Source organism: Poecilia reticulata, chromosome 17, assembly GCF_904066995.2.
Source record: "Poecilia reticulata chromosome 17, P_reticulata-male-v2, whole genome shotgun sequence".
In the NCBI taxonomy this organism is placed as follows: domain Eukaryota; kingdom Metazoa; phylum Chordata; class Actinopteri; order Cyprinodontiformes; family Poeciliidae; genus Poecilia; species Poecilia reticulata.
Genome location: NC_088846.1, coordinates 23,597,364 through 23,617,100, shown reverse-complemented (window position 1 = coordinate 23,617,100; position 19,737 = coordinate 23,597,364). Strand labels below are relative to the sequence as shown.

At 36.3% G+C, this 19,737-nt stretch overlaps 1 protein-coding gene across 1 annotated transcript in view; it reads right to left on the bottom strand.

Annotated features, from left to right (window-relative positions):
- Nucleotides 1-4,427: 4,427 nt before the first annotated feature.
- Nucleotides 4,428-19,737, bottom strand: part of acss2l (acyl-CoA synthetase short chain family member 2 like) — a 23,278-nt gene continuing 7,968 nt past the window's right edge. Inside the window, exons 6-20 of the mRNA XM_008434321.2 lie at nucleotides 18,870-18,973; nucleotides 14,776-14,848; nucleotides 14,596-14,671; nucleotides 13,286-13,358; nucleotides 12,402-12,539; nucleotides 11,841-12,011; nucleotides 11,630-11,763; nucleotides 10,723-10,855; nucleotides 10,424-10,480; nucleotides 8,882-8,962; nucleotides 8,626-8,734; nucleotides 8,448-8,516; nucleotides 7,103-7,279; nucleotides 4,804-4,878; nucleotides 4,428-4,724 (exon numbers count right to left, since the gene is read on the bottom strand). Coding sequence (XP_008432543.1) covers nucleotides 4,597-4,724; nucleotides 4,804-4,878; nucleotides 7,103-7,279; nucleotides 8,448-8,516; nucleotides 8,626-8,734; nucleotides 8,882-8,962; nucleotides 10,424-10,480; nucleotides 10,723-10,855; nucleotides 11,630-11,763; nucleotides 11,841-12,011; nucleotides 12,402-12,539; nucleotides 13,286-13,358; nucleotides 14,596-14,671; nucleotides 14,776-14,848; nucleotides 18,870-18,973 — 1,598 coding nt within the window. The 3' untranslated portion in view covers nucleotides 4,428-4,596. The remainder of the gene's footprint in view (nucleotides 4,725-4,803; nucleotides 4,879-7,102; nucleotides 7,280-8,447; nucleotides 8,517-8,625; nucleotides 8,735-8,881; nucleotides 8,963-10,423; nucleotides 10,481-10,722; nucleotides 10,856-11,629; nucleotides 11,764-11,840; nucleotides 12,012-12,401; nucleotides 12,540-13,285; nucleotides 13,359-14,595; nucleotides 14,672-14,775; nucleotides 14,849-18,869; nucleotides 18,974-19,737) is intronic.

The following is a 19,737-nucleotide window of genomic DNA, read 5'->3' as shown; positions in this document are numbered from 1 at the left end:
AGGCAGCAAAGGGCTGTAAAACCTCCACTACTTGTGGTCATACTGGGACTGGCCACCATACAGGGATTCTTCCCATCCTGTCTGTGAAAGTGAAAAGTTCGAAGGGAACTAAAATCATTAAAACGTACGCTTTTCTGGATCCAGGGAGCACCGATACATTCTGCTCTGAAAGACTTCTTAATGAACTCAACATTCAAGGTCGAAAGACTCGGATTCATCTCTGGACAATGGGTCAGAGTAAAACAATGACGACCTCTATCATTAAAGGGCTGGAGATTTCAGAAATAAGTGGAAACCATTTCTATCAGCTTCCCATTGTGTTTACGCAAAAGGAAATGCCAGTCTCCGACATTATCAGTGAGGAGGAACTGTAAATGGTCGTACTTAAAGGACATCAACTTTCCTCGCATACATGTTGGTGTAGATTATTTTGGGCCTATTGATGTGAAAAGAGGACGCAGTGTTGCAAAACGATATGGAGTAGTTTTCACTTGCATGACAAGCAGGGCCGTGCACCTTGAAGTGGCTTACTCTTTAGATACCGACTCATGTATCAATGCACTGCGGCGATTCATCTCTAGAAGAGGGCAAGTTTCACACATGAGATCAGATAACGGAACCCATTTCATAGGAGCAGAAAGAGAGCCACGGGAAGCTCTAGCCTCTCTAAATAATGGGAGAATTGAGAAGGCCATGGCACAAAAAGGGATTAAATGGAGTTTTAACCCACCATCTGGATCACATTGTGGCGGGGTTTGGGAGCGCCTCATCAGAAAGGTTCTGCACCAAGTGCTCCGTCAACAAATGTTGGACGATGAAGGATTCCACACTATACTTTGTGAAGCAGAGGCAATACTTAACGATGGTCCCATCACAAAGTTATCGGAGGATCCCAACGACCTTGAGGCTTTAACACCCAACCACTTGCTACTCATGAAGGGAAAGCCAGCTCTTCCACCAGGACTCTTTGACCAAAAGGATCTTTACGCTAAAAGAAGGTGGAAACAAATCCAATATATTTCAGATTTCTTTTGGAAGCGTTGGATTTGAGAATATCTACAGTTGTTACTAGAAAGACAAAAATGGATAAAGAAAAGATGATGTTTCATTCCTGGAGATGTGGTGGTGGTTATGGACTCCACAACACCTTGAGGGTCATGGATATTGGTGAAAGTTATTAAAACTTTTCCAGATAAGGGTCTGACACGAGTGGTTCATCTTCAAACAAAAACCAGCATTATTGAAAGACCTGTTGTCTATTATGTGAAGCTACAAACTGATAGAATAATGAATGCGTAAACCTGATTTGCCTCTTTATGTATATTTGTATGGAGATGTCTTTATTGGTGGCTCCTTTTAATTTAAGTTTGATAATTGCCACACGCAATTAGGGGCTGGTGTGTAGGAGCCGTTTATCCTTTCTTGGGTTTATCGCCACCAGGGGGCGTATTTAATTTTGAGTTCTGAGTGTCTGATCGGGGGGTTGGGTAATTTAAGATCAATCATGATTCTGTTCAGGTGTTAATAGAGGCAAACGGTTTTCTAATGTGCTTGGTTTTGGTGGATGTCGAATTTATGTGAATCCAAATGGAAACAGTAAGACAATCGACATTGTTCTGACAATAAATGACTTTATGTCAAACGGAAGATCGGCATCATGAATCTTAAGTAAGCGCACGTAAAACCAATGCCTTTCAAGAACAACCACCAGTAGCCTAAAATATAGGATTTTAGCCGCTACATATGTGATGTCTGACGTTTGAGCTGAAATGTTAATTTGCATCTTTCAGATGCTAAAAATTTAATGTTTTATCATTTGCCACACTCATCGGTTAATTGCGATTATTATGAACACATCGTAATTGTGAAACTGTGTTTTTTTTTGACATTACCATAAGTTCCACACTGTGGCGAACCTTTGCAATGGAAATTCTATGGAGCTAAATTGGGGCCATAAAGTTTGCATTTTTTTTTTTTACTGAAAAAAACCCCCAAAGAAAACGTTAAAGGTGAAGAAATGTTGAATATGAAGCGGAGTTTTCAACTTTTTCAATTTCACATTCGCCTGCCATGATGTCAAACTTTGATAGACAATAAATAGTGCCAGAAGTTATTTCAATAAATGATAATGTTGTTTTGAGACCATTTTCAAATTATTTAATAGTAATAATAGCCATTATCAAACATCAATAAACCTTAAATTTTAACACTGGAACTGGAAGACATTTTAAATATTCAAAATAAACAAAACAGAAATAACAAATAAAATGAATTGTGAAGCCTGTGTAAACAAAATTGTCTTTAAAAAAAAGAAAAGGACTACATGAGACCAAAGCACCGATGATTTTTGGCATCCAGTTTTTCATAGAGAAAAAAAATTGTAATTTATTGCGCAGTTAATTGATTTATTGCTTATTGTGATGGGCTTAAGTTCAAACTTTAAAAAAAATCTTTTCAGTTTTGAAATAAAACTTTGTGCAAACCTTGTTTGCACAACCTTGTGCAAACCCATGGAGCTGCAATTTAGCTCCATATTTTTCTGAGTGAATATTAATTAATCATGTTTTTGTGTACACTGCTTTGTTTTGGAGGAAAGTTTTAGTTTTCTGCTGCAGTTTTAATCTGCTCGTCAAACGATCACATATAAAATGCCCAGCAGAGCTGCGAGTTCGGTTGCACCATCTGTCTTTGCCTTTCATGATTGAAAACAAAGAGAGGACCTTCATTAAGTGCCTAATTAGTTCCTCCTTTTGTTTTTGTTTGTGGAGTTTGCCTCGGACAGCTCTGGCACAAATCCAGCTCCGCGCAGTCATTCACCGCTTGCTTCATCGCCCAGCAGCAACAAATGCTCATGGGTACAGAGACGATCCTTCAGGGAAGCAACAAAGCAGTTTGGAGTCTTTTTTTTTTTTATCAGTGTGAAGCCACAAATGAGCTCAGAAAAAGTCACATTTTTAAGGAACATAAAAGCGGAGCGTCGCTATTGACCTCCAGATCTAAAGAAATCCTTTAAGATTTCTGCAACGAAGCAACTAAATGATTGAATATTGTAACTTATTAGTCTTTTTGAGATGACGTCTACTGATGGGGGGGGGGGATGGGTAATTTAATCCAAAATATTAGAGACAGAAATTTTTTTTTCATTTTCCATAAAGTCACACATCTGGGGGAATATTATGGCTCAGAATACTGCACCGTTAAATGTACAAGTTGATGTATATTTAACAACTTTATAAAATAAAGCTAAAGCTTTACTTTGGTGACTATATGACACCATTACTATATGTTAATCACGAGGAATAATTAAAATTTTTTGCATTACTGTTGTAGATTTGGCTATAAAAATATAGTTTTACAAAGTAAATAAGTATTTATGACAAAGCTTAAAAACTAATTAGGCCTGCATTAATAAATAAATAAATAATACGTGAATATACACTCAAAATTAATTAAATAGAAAGAAACAGAAAAACGGTAAAAATAAATTTATTACACTGAAAAATATGAATAAAAAAAATATTTTAAAAATGTTTTAAAATGAAAACATAAGTCCAGAAGGAACGGACAAATAGATCCAATGTAAGACAAAATTAACAAGTTGAAAACAAAAAACGTTGGAAAAATTCAAATGGATTATTTAAGTAGATATAAAATAAAGTTAAATTAAAATAAAGAAAAATGGATCAAATTAAAGTGAAACGTTTGAAAAATTTATGGAATTTTTTTTTTACAATTTCTTACTTGCTTTTAAGCTTAAGTGTAAATTCAAATAAACTTTGATTCCAAAGAAAAATGTAATAAACTCTTATTTCTTAATTATTTTGTACTTTTTTTTATGCTGCCACTTAAATAGATAGAAACTTTATTAATCTAAATTAAATGAATACAACTAAATTAATTAATTTATTCATTAATTCAATTTTATTTAAATTTCAGCTCAAATATCTGATGTTTGAACTTCGTTTATTTTTATTCATCTGGATGTTTTTTGTTTTTTTTTTCCCTAAAAAACCCGGCCTGGAGCTGCCGGGTTACCAAGCATCTGCATGAAGAAAGAGAGGAGGGTGGGATGAAGATGTGAGGAGGAGGAGACAGTTGCCATGGTTACAAGCAGCACGGCTGCTGGGGGTAATGATGCAACATCTCCGTTTTCTCCTCCTTTTCTCCTCTGTGTTCCTGAAAGCATAACGGAGACAAATCTTTTTTTCTTCTTTTTTGTCGTTTTTAAATCATCTTAAGTTTCTAATTTCTAGATAATGTCACTCTCTTGCCTTAAGGCGCCATTTCATATATTAATTTCCCTGAAATTTTCTGCATTGTTGTGCAAGAAAAAGGCAGAGTGGCGTTTTCAGGCAGCAGCTGCAGAGGTCGATTCCTGCCACATAGGGGCGACATTTAGCCGCTCAGAATAAAGGTGCAACAACAAAAAAAGGATGACACGCTTTATTATGGCTGGATTAATGTGGAAATATACATAAAGTGTCAGCAGGAAAATAAATCACTTCAATAAAATCTGCAATATTTTGGCCCAAAAATCTACAATAAAAACATTTTCTTTGACTTTAAAAGTTATTTTCTACACGTCTGAGCGCCTCCTCAGGCGGCGGCCTCACTCCTCTGGCTGAACAACACCTCCACCACCTTGGGGTCGGCCAGCGTGGAAAGGTCACCCAGGTCCTTCTCGTTGCGCGCGATCTGCCGAAGGATTCGCCTCATTATCTTTCCTGAAGAAGAGGAGGAGGATGAGGAGGAGTTGAGTGTTTATTGGGAAATGGTCGAAGAGGAGAAAGAAGCAGACGTTACCTGAACGCGTCTTCGGCAGCGCCGGGGCATTCTGAATAAAGTCTGGTGTGGCGATTGGTCCGATTTTCTCTCTTACTAAGAAGAGGACGCAAAAAAGGTGAGAAATAAACAATTATTTTTGAATATAACTTGATATAATTTCTGTTTTAGGACATTATTGATAGCAAGTTATTGTTTTATATATAAAAGCATTATTTGCTCGTATTTTATACCCAACAAGAACTTAAAATTTACATTTTTAACTTGTTTATGAAGCTACACCAGTTCATTAATCAAACCTTTTATTCTGGACACTCTAGAAGATATTATTACAAAAACAAGAATATTTTTTATTTAACCTTAAAAATGATTAAAGAAACGTATCAGTGTTCTGTTTGATTTAAATTAGCTAAATGCTATAAATTGAGTTTGAGATTTAATTTTTAAGTATGTTTAAGTTAATGAAAAAGACAAACGTCTGTTTTTTTAGATGTTTAATTGTTTTTTTTTAAGGTATAAAGTGAATAATAATTGAGTTAATTGTGTTAATTACTTAAATGTTATTATAAGCAAACTGGATTGAATTTGCATTGTATAAAAAGTTTTAACTGTCTATTTAATCTTTTCAGGCATCATTTATGGCGGAACCAAACTTTCAACAAAGACACAAATGGGATATTTTTTAATGCATATTAGATCTTGAGTATTTATCATTAAAAAGGAACATTCTAGTTAAAAGAAGCTATTGTCACGAAGTGCAGTGTTGGTGGTGAGGCAGAACGCAGGCAGACCCAGGATGTAGATGAAAAGATGATTTTAATGATGAGAATTTAGCTCTGAACAGTCCAAGGAACAGGCAGCACGGCAGACTTGTGACGACTGACAGACAAACAACCGTGACATATGACAAGGGACAGACGTTAGACAAGGACCCGACAAGAGACAAAGACAACAGGTGGACTTAAATACACAGGAGGTAATCAGGGGAACGAGACGCAGCTGGGAACAATCAAGGGGGAAGACAGGGCAGCACAGAGACTCACAAGAAACAAAACCTAAAAATAAGCACACAGAAAACTCAAATTCTTACAGCTATTTTTACCTGTACATCAGTGTCCAATAAACGCCAATCTGTGTTTATTTGTACGATACGTCTTGCTTGGATTCATAAAATCTAAAATATGATGTATGTTTAGTCGGTGCTCGCTGTTTTGTTGGCTATAAAGCTAAATAATGTATCCAGCAGTATTAACTGAATATCAGATATCATGAATCGGGTATTATATATCACAAATGGTGTGCTGCACATTGTTAGTCATATATATAGCATTGTATATGTTCTGGCAGATATTGTATATTCCATATTTTACCTCATTTACTCCATGTTGTCCTTGATTTACTGCACATTTTCCATGGTATATTGCATGTTGTATATTGTGTATCAAATATCACATTTCGAACATTGTGTTTTGTATTTTATATCCTTAAAGCAGTATTTCTCAAACTGTGGTCTGCGGGCCACTGGTGGGTCACGAAGTTCTGCATGTAAACAACCATTTATTTACAGTGACGTTAGCTCAAAGTGCGACGCTCAGCTAGCTTACCAAAGGATTGTGTTTAAAAATAATAATGGATAAGTGGCTCAAGGCCGGGTCACTAAAAGGAAAGCCTGAAGACACCGGTGTGTTGAATGCGACATGACGATGTGTGAACAGTACTGTGCCCTACACTGACCAACTGCATCTTAACACCTAAAATAAAACTATTCATGTTGACTGATTGACTACTGGCTGAAAGAAAATGTTTATTTTTGCCAAAGCAACTCAAATCTATGTTTCTTTTATTATGCTTCCAAGCTACAAATAGCCCTAAAACATCACTAGTGAACTATTTTTGATTTCCATGTGTTTTCCATCACTAGAAACTTTCAGAATCTGTAAATAACTCAAAACATCCCAAGTCGACTTGTTCATGGTTTTATTGTGGCCCGTCACATTTAAAAACCAGCGCCCCCTTGAGGAGGAACAAAAACAGTGAGTTGAGAGACTAATACTTTCTTTTCAGGTTGTATAAAGATGTTGTGTTATTGCGTGGGCAGTTTCTAGTTAGGTGGTCAGTGAGTGTTTGTTAAATGGGGTAAGTGGTCCTGAGTTTGAGAAACACTGATTTAAAGGTTTATTGAAGAGGGTAATTAATAGAGTAATTATCAGGCTGCAGAAAAATCAGTATAATTAAAATATATATTTTTAAATGTATCTTCAATCAATAGCATGAGCTATATTCTCCCACCAATATCCCCATGTTTGGGTTTGAGCCTCACCCAGCATCTTCAGCTCCGCCACCATCTTCTTGTCAAATTCCCAGCTGTCTTTGAGGGTGACGAAGCAGTAGAGGGACTCTCCCTTCACCTGGTGAGGTCGGCTCACCACGGCGGCCTCCGACACGGCCGAGTGCAGTGTCAGCGCCGCCTCCACCTCCGCTGTGCTCATGAGGTGGCCTGGAGGACGACACAAAAACACACACAATGTCACTTCTGTGTGAACGATAACAGCTTTTAGAGCGACCCGCCCGCGTGCGCCGAGGAAGAACGGTGACGTCACACAGCTGTTTACCGAAGTAATAATGGATGGAGCTGTTCATGCAGGGGCATCAAACTCGCTTTCAATTTCTGCCACATTAAGATCGCAAATGTTATTAAAGAGCCGGTTGTGCCAGAATATATCGATAAACCAGATAAACGTTTAAAACTGTCTCTGCATTTGATGAGTTTGATAATTTTGCCTTTTTTTGTAGTTTTTAGCAATAGATTAATTTAGAAATATTTGCAAGGAATTTTACAATATTTGCACTTGTGCATGATGGTAAATGTGTCTTAATTGCATGCAAATAATCGATCGCAGACTATGACTTGTGTAGAATATACTGCCACTTACAGACGGGAGTTGGCATCACTTCAAAGCAATATTTTTGACTATTTTTTGGAAAATTTTCAATAAACTTAAAATTATGCATAAAATTGACTATTTGTTGATTTTGCATAAATTTCCACGATCACAGTAAAACTGGTGGACTAATGCAATTTGGTGGTAAATGGATAAAAAAACACTTTGATTTGATTAAACAATATTTAAGCACAAAAAAAAGAAACATTTAAAGCTAATTCAGGCTGTTTTTCTGTATTGGGTGGATATTGGCCGATTCTAATCCCGACACATCTGTATTGTTGCATTCCCAAAATTTATCAGATTTAATCCCACATATGGAAGTGGCACAGATTGGATATTTTGGAGTGAAAAGATTGGGATTGGGCTGCTCAGACTTCCGTGATAAAGTCTGATATGGGTCGCATTTGCTAGCTAAGAATGTCAACTCTGTATGTTTACGTAAATATTTTGCGCGTCTTGCTTCTTCTGGTGCCGACTTATGATGCTTGTCTCACAACAACGACATAAAGGTTGGATAAAATGCGACATGACCGTTCAGACTGCAGATGCCTTGAGACCAATCAGATACTTAACTGATTTAGAGACATATGAAAGTTTCACAAATCGGATTTTTTGTTGTTGTTGAAAAGCTTGAATTCACATTTGACTTCTGTGAGTGTAGCCAAAGTCAAACTGAGCACAAGGTCGACAAGAGGGAAGGTGTGACTTTCTGAAACCTACCCGACACGTTCAACATGTCATCTATCCTCCCTGTGATCCAGAAGTATCCGTCTTTATCCCGCCTGGCGCCTGAAGAGGAGAAGACAAGCTGCATCACCTCCAGAAGAGCTTTAAAAACCAAATATCCGTGACCTTGTGAGAAACGGAGCTATGGGAATATTTTATTTTGACGACTCACCGTCACCAGTCACATAAAAGCCAGGGAATTTATTGAAGTAGGTGTTTTCGAAGCGTTCGTGGTTTTCATAAACTGTGCGCATTATTCCCGGCCAGGGCTTTCTGAAAACCTGCGACAGGAAGAGAGAAGCGTTTACTCATGCACAACATTTAAATTCGCAGTTTAATAAGCTTTTAGCTTTAAATTTAGAAATGAAAACCTTTCCTAAAAGTCAGATTTGAAACCCAGAATGGTTTGGTTCTGCTGGGAAGCTTACCAAATAACCTTCAGCCTGGCCTTCCACTTCTTCTCCATGTTCGTTCAAAATGGTCGGCTCTACTCCGAAAAAAGGAAATGTCTGAAATATGAAATAAGACAATTCAGTTCTTTCATTCAGAAATCCCCCCCTTAAGTTAAATTCAACTCAAAAATACTTTATTAATCCCAAATGGAAATTAAATGTGACTCTTGTTATGCAGGTTTCTTTAACCTGAATTTCATCTACAGCAAAAAATATTTTATCCAACTAATTTTTACTCCCCTAGAGCAGGGGTGTCAAACTCCAGTCCTCGAGGGCCGGTGTCCTGCAACTTTTAGAAGCGCCTCTGCTGCACCACACCTGAATAGAATAATTAAGTAATTAACAAGGCTCTGGAGAACTGAGGAGGTAATTAAGCCATTTGATTCAGGTGTTTTGTACCTGTGGCACATCTAAAAACTGCAGGACAGCGGCCCTTCAGGACTGGAGTTTGACACCCCTGCCCTAGAGCAATGAACTAAATGGAAAAAATTTTAAATTTTTTTTTCAAGTAGTTCAAGAAAGTCTGACAGTTAATACTCATAAAAAATTACCATGAGATTACAAGCTATAAAATGTTAGATACTTTCTTCTTTACATGGGAAAACTAAATAAATAAACTTTGAATAAACCCAACTCCCGATGTCCATTGGAATGGACATTCAACACTGACAAATATCCTACAATTTAATGATTGAAAATATTTTAAAAATAAATTCAAATGCTACCATGAATTCAAATTTATAATTTTGATGTAAAATAGATGCTTTGGAGCAAGTGATATGCCTGAAGCTCATTAATATCAAGTTAAAATTTAAAAATTACTGATTAGTTTCTTATTGACCAATAAAATGTAACAAGAATCATTGACATGAGAAAATCCCTATTATTTTTTCATTGGTTTAAACCCAGAAATACGTCACGTCTGATCCAGTGGATGTGGGGCCTGAAAGGGTTCAAGATTTGAAGGATCTCCTGTAACAGTCTGTATTACAGCTTATCAGAAGAAGCCTCTGACTGAAGACACTGTTATTTAACATTCTCATTAACAGGGCGCTTAGGATTGTCTGTAATTTTCTTGATTATATGAAGAATCCTCCTTTATTCTTTAATTAGACCTTCATTGTGAATTGAGACGAATGAGAGCTGAAGGTCTAAAGTTGCTTTTAGCTCCTAAAACGTCCAGATTTTGATCTGAACATCCAGAGCTTCCCAGTGCTGCCTTGAGAAAAACGTTAAACGATGAAAACCTGAACTGAAGCTGTTCTGAAAACATAAATATCTGCCATATGTCGGATCTAGCAACAGCTAATGGAAGCACTTATTAAAGTAAGTATTTTTTAAAATTTTTGGTTTAGAAATATCTTACAGAAATAATGTTAAAAATGTTTGGTTAATTTACTTGATTCATAATATTGCAGAAATGTGGAAAAATTCAAAGCAGTTCATGAACATTGGCGTAATATTCTGTCTCTTTTAAACATTTAGGTTTTACTTATCAGAGCAAGTCGTGTCACTTACAGCTGATCCTGGTTTCAGAGGCGTGGCGGCAGGTAGAGGCGTTAAGACATGACCTCCCTGCAGAAGAATTAAAAACATCACTAACACATCGACACACACATTATCTAACAACGACCACAACATATCCACTCGCAGCTGACATCATAATTAGTGGGAATCCAGGTGAATCTTAATTTAACAGTTCAAACACCAAAGATAAGCATCAATACGAAGAGTGGAAACTGAACGGAGGATGAAAATACGGCACCAAAATATTCAGCATCTAGCTCTGGTTATCCGATCCAGTGTGATCCGCTCACCGTCTCCGTCTGCCAGAACGTGTCGACCACGGGGCATCGCCTCCGGCCGACCGTCTCGTAGTACCACTGCCACGCCTCGGGATTGATCGGCTCGCCCACAGTACCCAGAATCCTCAGGGTGGAGAGGTCGTACCTGGAAACATAAAGAAAAACAAAAAAAATCTGACACTGATTGGTTATATCTACTCAATATGTAATATTATTCATTTGTCGGCCTGTCACCATGACAACTGCTGCTGGCCGATAAATTGTTCCAGAAGTTACTGTGATAAACGATAATATTGTTGTTTTAGGGTCATTTTGAAGTAATATAACATGTTAGTAATTATGAAAAAGCACATTCTCAAAAATAAACTTTTGAATTCTAATGAATATTTAACAGTGGAACTGGAAGCCATTTCAAATATCCAAAATAAATAAAAGAGAAACCACAAATAAAATGAATTATGAAATAAATGAAGAAATTAGCAGAAAATAGAAATGGTAAATATTTAAATGGCTAAAACGCTGATAAAAAAAGTAGATGAGACAAATTCAATATTATGAAGTAAAAAAAGACGGATGCATAAGACTAATTGCTATGAAGATGAAAAAGTCATTTAACAATAAACAGAAAATGGAAATTAAATTAAAAAAATTCTATTAAAAAAAATCAAATCCAAAAATTATTTTTTGATCCCAAAGGGAAATTAAATAAAACTCGTTAACAAGTGATTTGTATTCAGAGCAGAGAAAAACAAGATTATGATCCGATTATTATCACAAGGTTGGAAAACAACCAAAAAATTAAGAAAAAAAGTTTTAAAATTATGAAGTAAAAAAAATAAACCAACAATAAAAAATACTACAATTTAATATTAAGTAATATGTTCCATAAAAAGGGACACGTTAAACGGCAGCAGCTCACTTCTGCAGCGGTTCTGGTCCGTACTTCATCAGCAGGCGGATGGCGGTGGGAGCTGTGTAAAACTTGGTCACCTTGTACTTCTCTATGATCTCCCAGAACCGGCCCACATGCGGGTGGACTGGGATTCCCTCAAACTGGAATCACATGACGGCATTTAGACTGTAGGGAGCGGAAAACCTGGCGTCGGGGCGAAACTCTGACGTTCACTCACGAGGACGCTGGTGGCGCCGTTTGCAAGAGGGCCGTAGGTTATGTAGGAGTGACCCGTGATCCAGCCGATGTCCGCCGTGCACCAGTACACGTCGTCATGGTGATAATCGAAAACGCACTTGAAGGTGAGGAAGGTGTAGAGCAGATACCCGGCGACGGTGTGGACGACACCCTGTTGTGATTACAGAGGTGGTCTGAATTAGAAACGAGAAGCTGATCAAGGTTTTCTGTAGCGTCCTGTAGAGCCTCCTGCACAACCAACAACAATCGTTTTTCCAGCAGCCATTGCTCAGCGAATACAGCGGTAAAACCAGCTGAACAAACGTGCTGGAGCTCTGGTTGCTAGGTAACAGGCTGGGCTTTGCTGGGGTTGCTAGGTGACATTTCATTCCTGAAGTTTTTGAAACAGCCAAAAAAAGATTAACTTATTTATTGCCAAAAAATGTCTGGATTGTTTGTTTTTCAAAGTGCTGGGGTTGTTTTTAGAAGCTGTGTTTTCGTGTAATAAACTCTGACTTCAGCTTGACAAACTGTGGGAAGATACTTTGGCGAGATCCATTACTTTAGGTTTGCCCGTGGAGCCGCTGGTGTAGAGGATGAAGAGCGGATCTTCGGCGTCCAGCCATTCAGGCTCACAGTCCTCAGAGGAGTCGCTCATCGCCTCGTCCCACCACTCGTCCCGCTCCGAGTCCCACGGAGTCTGGACTCACAAAACACAAACCTGCTCGACATTTAAATTCATCAACTTGCATCCATACCATTATTCTTCGCTTAAAGTGTCTGAAGCCAAATTCCTTGTTTGTGTGATAAACTGGTTCTGATGTTTTAATGCGCTCTTGTTTATTGAACTAGCAATGTTTTGAATTGATTAGGCATCACAACACGCAGCCACAAATGGCTAGAAATTATTTTAAAAGTTTTTTTCTGGGACATTTAATTGTTTTGAATAGATGTAGAAATTAATGTGTGTGACAGGATATTAGAGTCACACTAAGAAAAATAAAATACAATGAAGAGGCTAAAGTAATATTTATGAAAATAAAGTCACAGTATTACACGAATAAAGTTGTACGAGCATAAAGTTGTCATATTGCAAGAATAAAGTAGGAATAATACAAGAATAAAATTGTACTGTGAGAATAAAGTCTTATTTTGAGAATAAAGTCAAAATATTACCAGAATATAGCTGCAATATTTTGACTTTATTCTTGTATTATTTCAACTTCATTCTCATAGAGCTTTCCTTTTTAAATAAAGCTGTATTTGTTCTCATAATGACTCGTAATTTTTTTCTTATGAGCCAAATATGTCACGCTGATGAATATAAAATGAGATTAAACGATGTTTTTCACATGGGTTGTACACAGAGAAGAAGAAGCTCACTTTACCAAAGCTAAATGTTTCCTTGTGGCTCAGTTTTAAAGAATAAAGCTGCAACATGCTGACCTGTAATTTGTTGCTTGAAGCTCTGACTGCTTGATGCTTTATCACCAGGCACTTGGTGATGCTGGACGACCCTCTGTGAGGAAAATTAAAGAAAAGAAAATCATGTGAGCAAACAAGCAGCTTTGCTTTCAAAGATTTTTATATTCATTTTGATTTGTCAGATAATTTCAGTTTGATTTATATCCACGATGCCTCTGATCATTAACCTGGTTCAGTTTTTGTAAAAAATAATTTAAAAAAAATCTACTGACGTACAATCCAGCCACTCTAAGAAAATATAAATATAAAAAATATAAATAATATAAAATACAACAATAACGTTAGAATGTTGTGAGAATAAAGTGGAAATAATACAAAAATAAATTCATATTATGACTTTATTCTACAAAAAATGTACTTTATTCTTGTTTTATTTCCACTTTGTTATAAAACTTCATTCTACTTATATTATAATTTTATTCTCAAAATATTATGACCATCCTGATATTTTTACGGCTTTTTTTTGTTATTTCAACTTTACACTCATACGACTTTATTCTTGTAATATATTGTCCTAATTTTGACTTTATTCTAATTTTATTCTACTTTTTTTTTACTCCAACTGTAGTTGGATTTATAATTTTTCCAATTATAAATAATTTAATACAAAACATAAAAAACGTACTGATGTTAAGTCGAGCAGGTTTCAGTTGTTTTTAGACAAAATGTTTTTCTTTAATAATGGAAATAAATTATTTGTTTATTTGCATATTTTAATTTATTTCTAATGTATAAAAAATCTGCAGAATGTACATTTTTTATATCCGATTAATCGATTAATCATCAGATTGACTGATTAATCGTCAGAATAAAAGTTGGATCAATCGATAACTAAAATAATCATTAGTCGCAGCTGCAATGTTGACAAATAAAATGCACGACATGCGACAGACAGTTGATTAGGGCCTGAAATCTCGTCTCCGTCGTATTTTCATCTGCTTCATGTTTTGTGCCAGTCTTTTGTCTCAAACCCACATCTGCACCTGTGACTCTTTGTGTCCCTCAGTTGATAACCCTTCCCAGCATGCTCTGCCTTTTCGCTCTGCCTTTTCGCTCACATCCCTCTCCGGCGCTCGTTCCCATTGGAGACGAGCAGCTCGGGCTTTTCCTGATGGATTTAAGTGCTCCATGTTGCCCGGCAACCTGGTAATCTAAAACCCTGGCGGTCTGTTGTTTGCAGCCACTCTGATAGCAGCTGACTGCACTCTACGTCCCATTACCGGCAGCGGCTTATGTAAATACGGCTGGTTGCTGGGAACTGGGAAACCTACTTCTCCCTGCTCTTCTCCAGCGCCTCGTCGGAGATCTGCTTCAGGTTGATCAGTTTGTCTCCTCTGTAAACACCATCTGTGGGTGAGGGATGTGCAGCGTATGATGAGGTGTGAAACCGAACAGATGAGTGTCGTTTTGCAGCCTGCGGGTTGCTGCAGCAGGACTGTAGCCTACCGTACCTGCTGTGACCAGAACGCTGCTCTGGGCGTCCATTATTCTCTCACACAGAGACTCTGAGGAGAATCCTGCAAACTGAACAGAAGAAGAAGAATACCAGAATGATTTATCGCGATTAATCATGATTAATTGGTTTTTGAAATAATTGTCAATAGGCCAGTCAAAAAAAAATTGCCCCAGAAGTTATTGCGGTAAACTGATATTGTAGTTTTGAAACCATTTTCAAACAAACTATATTGCTAATGGCATAGTCAAAATGCAACTGCCTACGCAGAGATCAATAAACTCTTAATTCTAATAAACATTAGAATTAAACTGGAACTGGAAGACATTTTAGATATCCAAAATAAATAAACAATACAGCACAAACAACCGTAAATGAATTATGAAGTCTGTAAACAAAACTGTCCTTCAAAAATGGGCTAGTTGAAAGAATAATAATGATTCTGGAATGATTAATCGCGATTAATTTATTTGTGAAATAATTGTCAAGAGGCCTGTCACGGTAACTAATTGTACTGGACGCTAAATTGTCCCAGAAGTCATTGCGTTAAATTATGACATTGTAGTTTTGAAACCATTTTCAACTAATATAATGCTAATGGCAGAATTATAATGCAAGAACAGATTCTTAGAGATCAATAAGCTTTAAATTTTAATTAACATTTAACACTAGAACTGGAAGACATTTAAATATCCAAAATAAACAAAACAGAAAAAAACTAATGAAATAGATTATGAAAAATCATGAAGTCTCTGTAAACAAAACTGCCCTTCAAAAATGGGCTACTTGAAAGAATAATAATGATTCTGAAATGATTAATCGCGATTAATTGATTTTTGAAATCATTATAGGCCTGTCATGATAACTAACTTTACTAGACGATAAATTGTCTCAGAAGTTATTGCAATAAACGTTAATATTGTAGTTTTGAAACCATTTTCAAGTAATATAATGCTAATGGCAGAATCATAATACAAAAACACAGTCTAAAAGATAAATGAACTTTTATTTCTAATGAACAATTTACACTGGAACTGGAAGGCATTTAAATATCCAAAATAAATAAACAATACAACAGAAACAACAGAAAATTAACTGTGAAGTCTCTGTAAACAAAATTAGCTAGTTGAGACCAAAACACCAAACTGAAAACTAATACATAAAGTCGAGCATTCACTGGCTTTTTGGTAATAATATGTTTATTTTCCTTTTTAAAATATTAATCAAATGATTTTTTTAATTGCATCTTTGAATGTATTTCAAGTATTTTATAAGAAATGTTTAAATGTTTAAATTAAAAATCTGCAGAATGTGGATTTTTAAAAATGCGATTAACCAATTAATCATCAGGATAATCAATCGTCAGGATAATCGATTAATCATAAAAATAATCGATAGAATGCTTGATTACTAAATTGATTGTTAGTTGCATCTCTAAAGAAGTTAAGTTTTTAACAAAATCGGCACACATCTTATTTTTATCTCTAATTACAGACATCTAGATCTGCTGGATGAACAAATCTGAGACTTTATTGCCTTAAACTGTTGGTTTTACCTCCTACTCGGGTGTTTTGAACACTAATTACATTCAACTGTGAGGTTAAATTAGTCATTCATCGGTGGAGTGTTGGAGTTTTCCCATCAGCTGTTTCTTTTTTTACACTTTGTTTTGACGGCTCAGAGCCTGGGAACGTAACGCTGCTGCAGCCCGGCTGCTGCTGCAGCAGGCGGGCTGCAGCCGAGCATTTGCATTCAAAACTGGAACTTTCTGACACGTTGCTGTGGTCGTCTGCATTTCAGTCGCAGTCTAGACACCTGCTGGATTAGAAAAGGAGGAGAAAATCTTATTTCCTCTCTCTGCACACTGTTCACTGCCACAAATTAAATGTTTTACTTCAGGTCTCAAACATTTCTGGATAATTCTCTACACTATTTTTGTTTTCGCACCAATTATTATTAATCGTCAAGGTCCTGAAGTAGGTTTGTTTATTCTGATTTATATGTATACGCTGTTCTACATATGTTCAATATTTATTTTTCTGTTGTTAAATTAAAATCTTCTTACAATGTAAAATTAGGTATGATTTTACAGGAATAAAGTCATAATTTTACAAAAATAAAGTTGTGAAACTATGAGAATAAAGTCATAAAATGAGAATAAAGTCATATTAGGATTTTATTCTCCTAATAAAAAGTATTACTTTATATTCATAATACTAGTAGATGTTATTCTATTTATTCCCATAATTTAATTTTCTATTTTGCTAGTATGCCACTAACATTCATCTCTTTTCCCACAAAAAATATTTGCTTATTTGAAATATTACATTTTTATCTATTTACTATAAATAGATAAATATAGTTATCACTATCGTTTTTAATGATTTTATTCTTTATTTCTTCTTCTGGCCTGCGAATACTTTTGATTTAAGTTTGACCCACATGCCTTTATTTATATAAATAAAGAGAAGACCTTCTCTTATTCCCATTTATAGCTGCGTAACCGTGTCTAATCTTGCATAACGAGCCGTCCGGTAGCTGCTCCTTTAGACGGCTGCCATCTTGTTCTCAGGGTTGGCAGTTCATGGAGTGTAAAGTTTCAGCGTTGATGGCATCGCTTCAGGTCATGTCAGACTCTGGACTCAGCAGAATGTCGCTGCGTCGACTCGTCTGAGTCTGAGTATCTTCACGATTATTCACAATGATCAGCAACAATCCCGACCGGAACAATAATAATAAATACATATTGGCTCAAACCTGGGAGAAAATGCGACAGGATCAGGCCTCTGTTGGTCACGCAGAGTTCACCTTGGAGGGCTGCGTTTATTTTTAACACGGCCGCTAACCTACGCCTGGACGGGGAAGGTTAAATCGCTAAAATAGCTTCCCGAGCTGGAAGCAGCCAGTCGTGTCTGACCCATTTACTGAGTGCAGGTGTTGTCAGTTCTGCATTCACACAGAAAACAGCTGATAACTGCTGGCAGTCTGCGCCGGCAGAAACGGAGGGTTTCTCTCTGGAAATGGGGGCAGAGCATGGTTGTTTGTATAAATGAGGACAGCATCAACTTACCATGTGGGAATGGAGCAGAAATGTCTTTAGAAAACAAAACGAGATCAAAAATTTCTATTTGGATTTTCACAGGAGGGAAAAGTGATTTTTAAAGAGAAACTGATTTTTAATTTGATTAAACTATGGAGTTTGTTTTTGCTCCCCCAGTTTTGTGTTTTTACCCAACTAGGCCTGTTGCAATAAATCAATTAATCACATGACAAATTAAAATAAGCTCTATTTTTTTTCTTTTTCTACCAAAAATTAGACGACAAAAGTCCTCAGTCTGCTACTTTATCGACTAGCCCTTTTTTTGAAGGATAATTTTGTTTACAGAAACGTCATAAGTTGTTTATTTTAAATATTTAAAATATCTTCAAGTTCTAGTGTCAATTATAATTTAAAGTTTATTGATTTTTAAGAATGTGTTCTTGCATTATTCTTCCAACATAATGATTGTATTACTTCAAAAATGGTCTCAAAAACAGCAATATTATTGTTTAATGCAATAAGTTTTGGGAAATTTTATTGTTCAGCTAAATTTATCATGGCAGGCAAATTTAATGTCAGATTTCTGAAATTAAAATCAGAATTAAATTAGTTTCAGAATTTCTACTTCAATGTCAAAATTCTGAGACTTCTGAGATCATAATCAGAATTCTGATTTTTAAATCAAAATTCCGAAAGTCAAAATTCTCTGAACTGTGAGATTAAAATCTGATTTTTCTTTCTTTTTTCCCAGTGACTCCGGTCTTCTCTCAGACCAGGGTCTGATTGTTTTCTAAATGAATCTCATTCACCATAAATCAATATGAAACTATAGAAAACTTTTCACCGCGCTGCAGTTTTACACCCAACTGAAGTCTGTTGCTCCTCCACTCTGGTAATTACGGCTTCGCCTGAACTCTTCTAGGACAAAATCTAGCTACGAACGCTTAAAATAGCCTTTTTAATCAGCATATACCCAGCCAGAGGAGGAGGTTTGTGTGCATGGTCCATGTTTTCTTGCTCATTTTACAGCCTGAGCAGGCGGCCATGCTCACCACCACAGAGTGGACGGCTCCTATCCGGGCACAGGCCAGCATGGTGTAGACGAGCTCTGGGATCATGGGAAGGTAGATGGACACTCTGTCTCCCTTTCTCACTCCTGGTTAAGCAAACACAGAAACACGATTATTTAAGTTTTAAGGGTTAAGTTTAAAAACAACGTCTGTCAGAGGAACAGTTCAGCTAAGGCTGAATTATGTAGCTTAATATGACAACGAATAGTTGGGATCTGGGCTGCTGATCGACTTCTCACCAAGAAAACTTAATGCCAGAATTGGATCAAATGGCAAGAAGTATTTTATTTATTTTTTAAATCATTTTACATTATTCCCCTCACAGATATATCAGTTTAGTAATGCATCATATTTATCTTATTAAATGTGGAAAAGAAGTTTAAAAAGTTATTTTGGTCTCATTTCTTTGCGTTACAAAATTAATAATAACGTAAGATATTCAGACAGTTTATAGCTACTCTTGATGGTCTGTAGCTTAGCTAGCTATCCACCTAGCTACATATTAAGTTGGCTAGACAGCTAGCTACAGATTAAGCTAGGTAGACAGCTTGCTACATATCAAACTAGGGAGATAGCCAGATAGCCATCTGTTCTTAGATAGACTTATATTCTTTAAACTATAAAATTTATTTTAACGTATGAATGTTTTATTGCTAATGTTGATAGCCAGCATTTTAGCGTGGCATTTACCTAGCTCTCTTTAGTTAGCAATATTATTGGCTATATAGCTACCTAGCTATATAAATTATCGCTACATGTGTAAAGCTAGCAAGCTAAGTACTTAACTATTTAAGTAATGAGATGGATAGATTGCTAATTATTCAATGTAATTAGCTTTATTATAGTTACA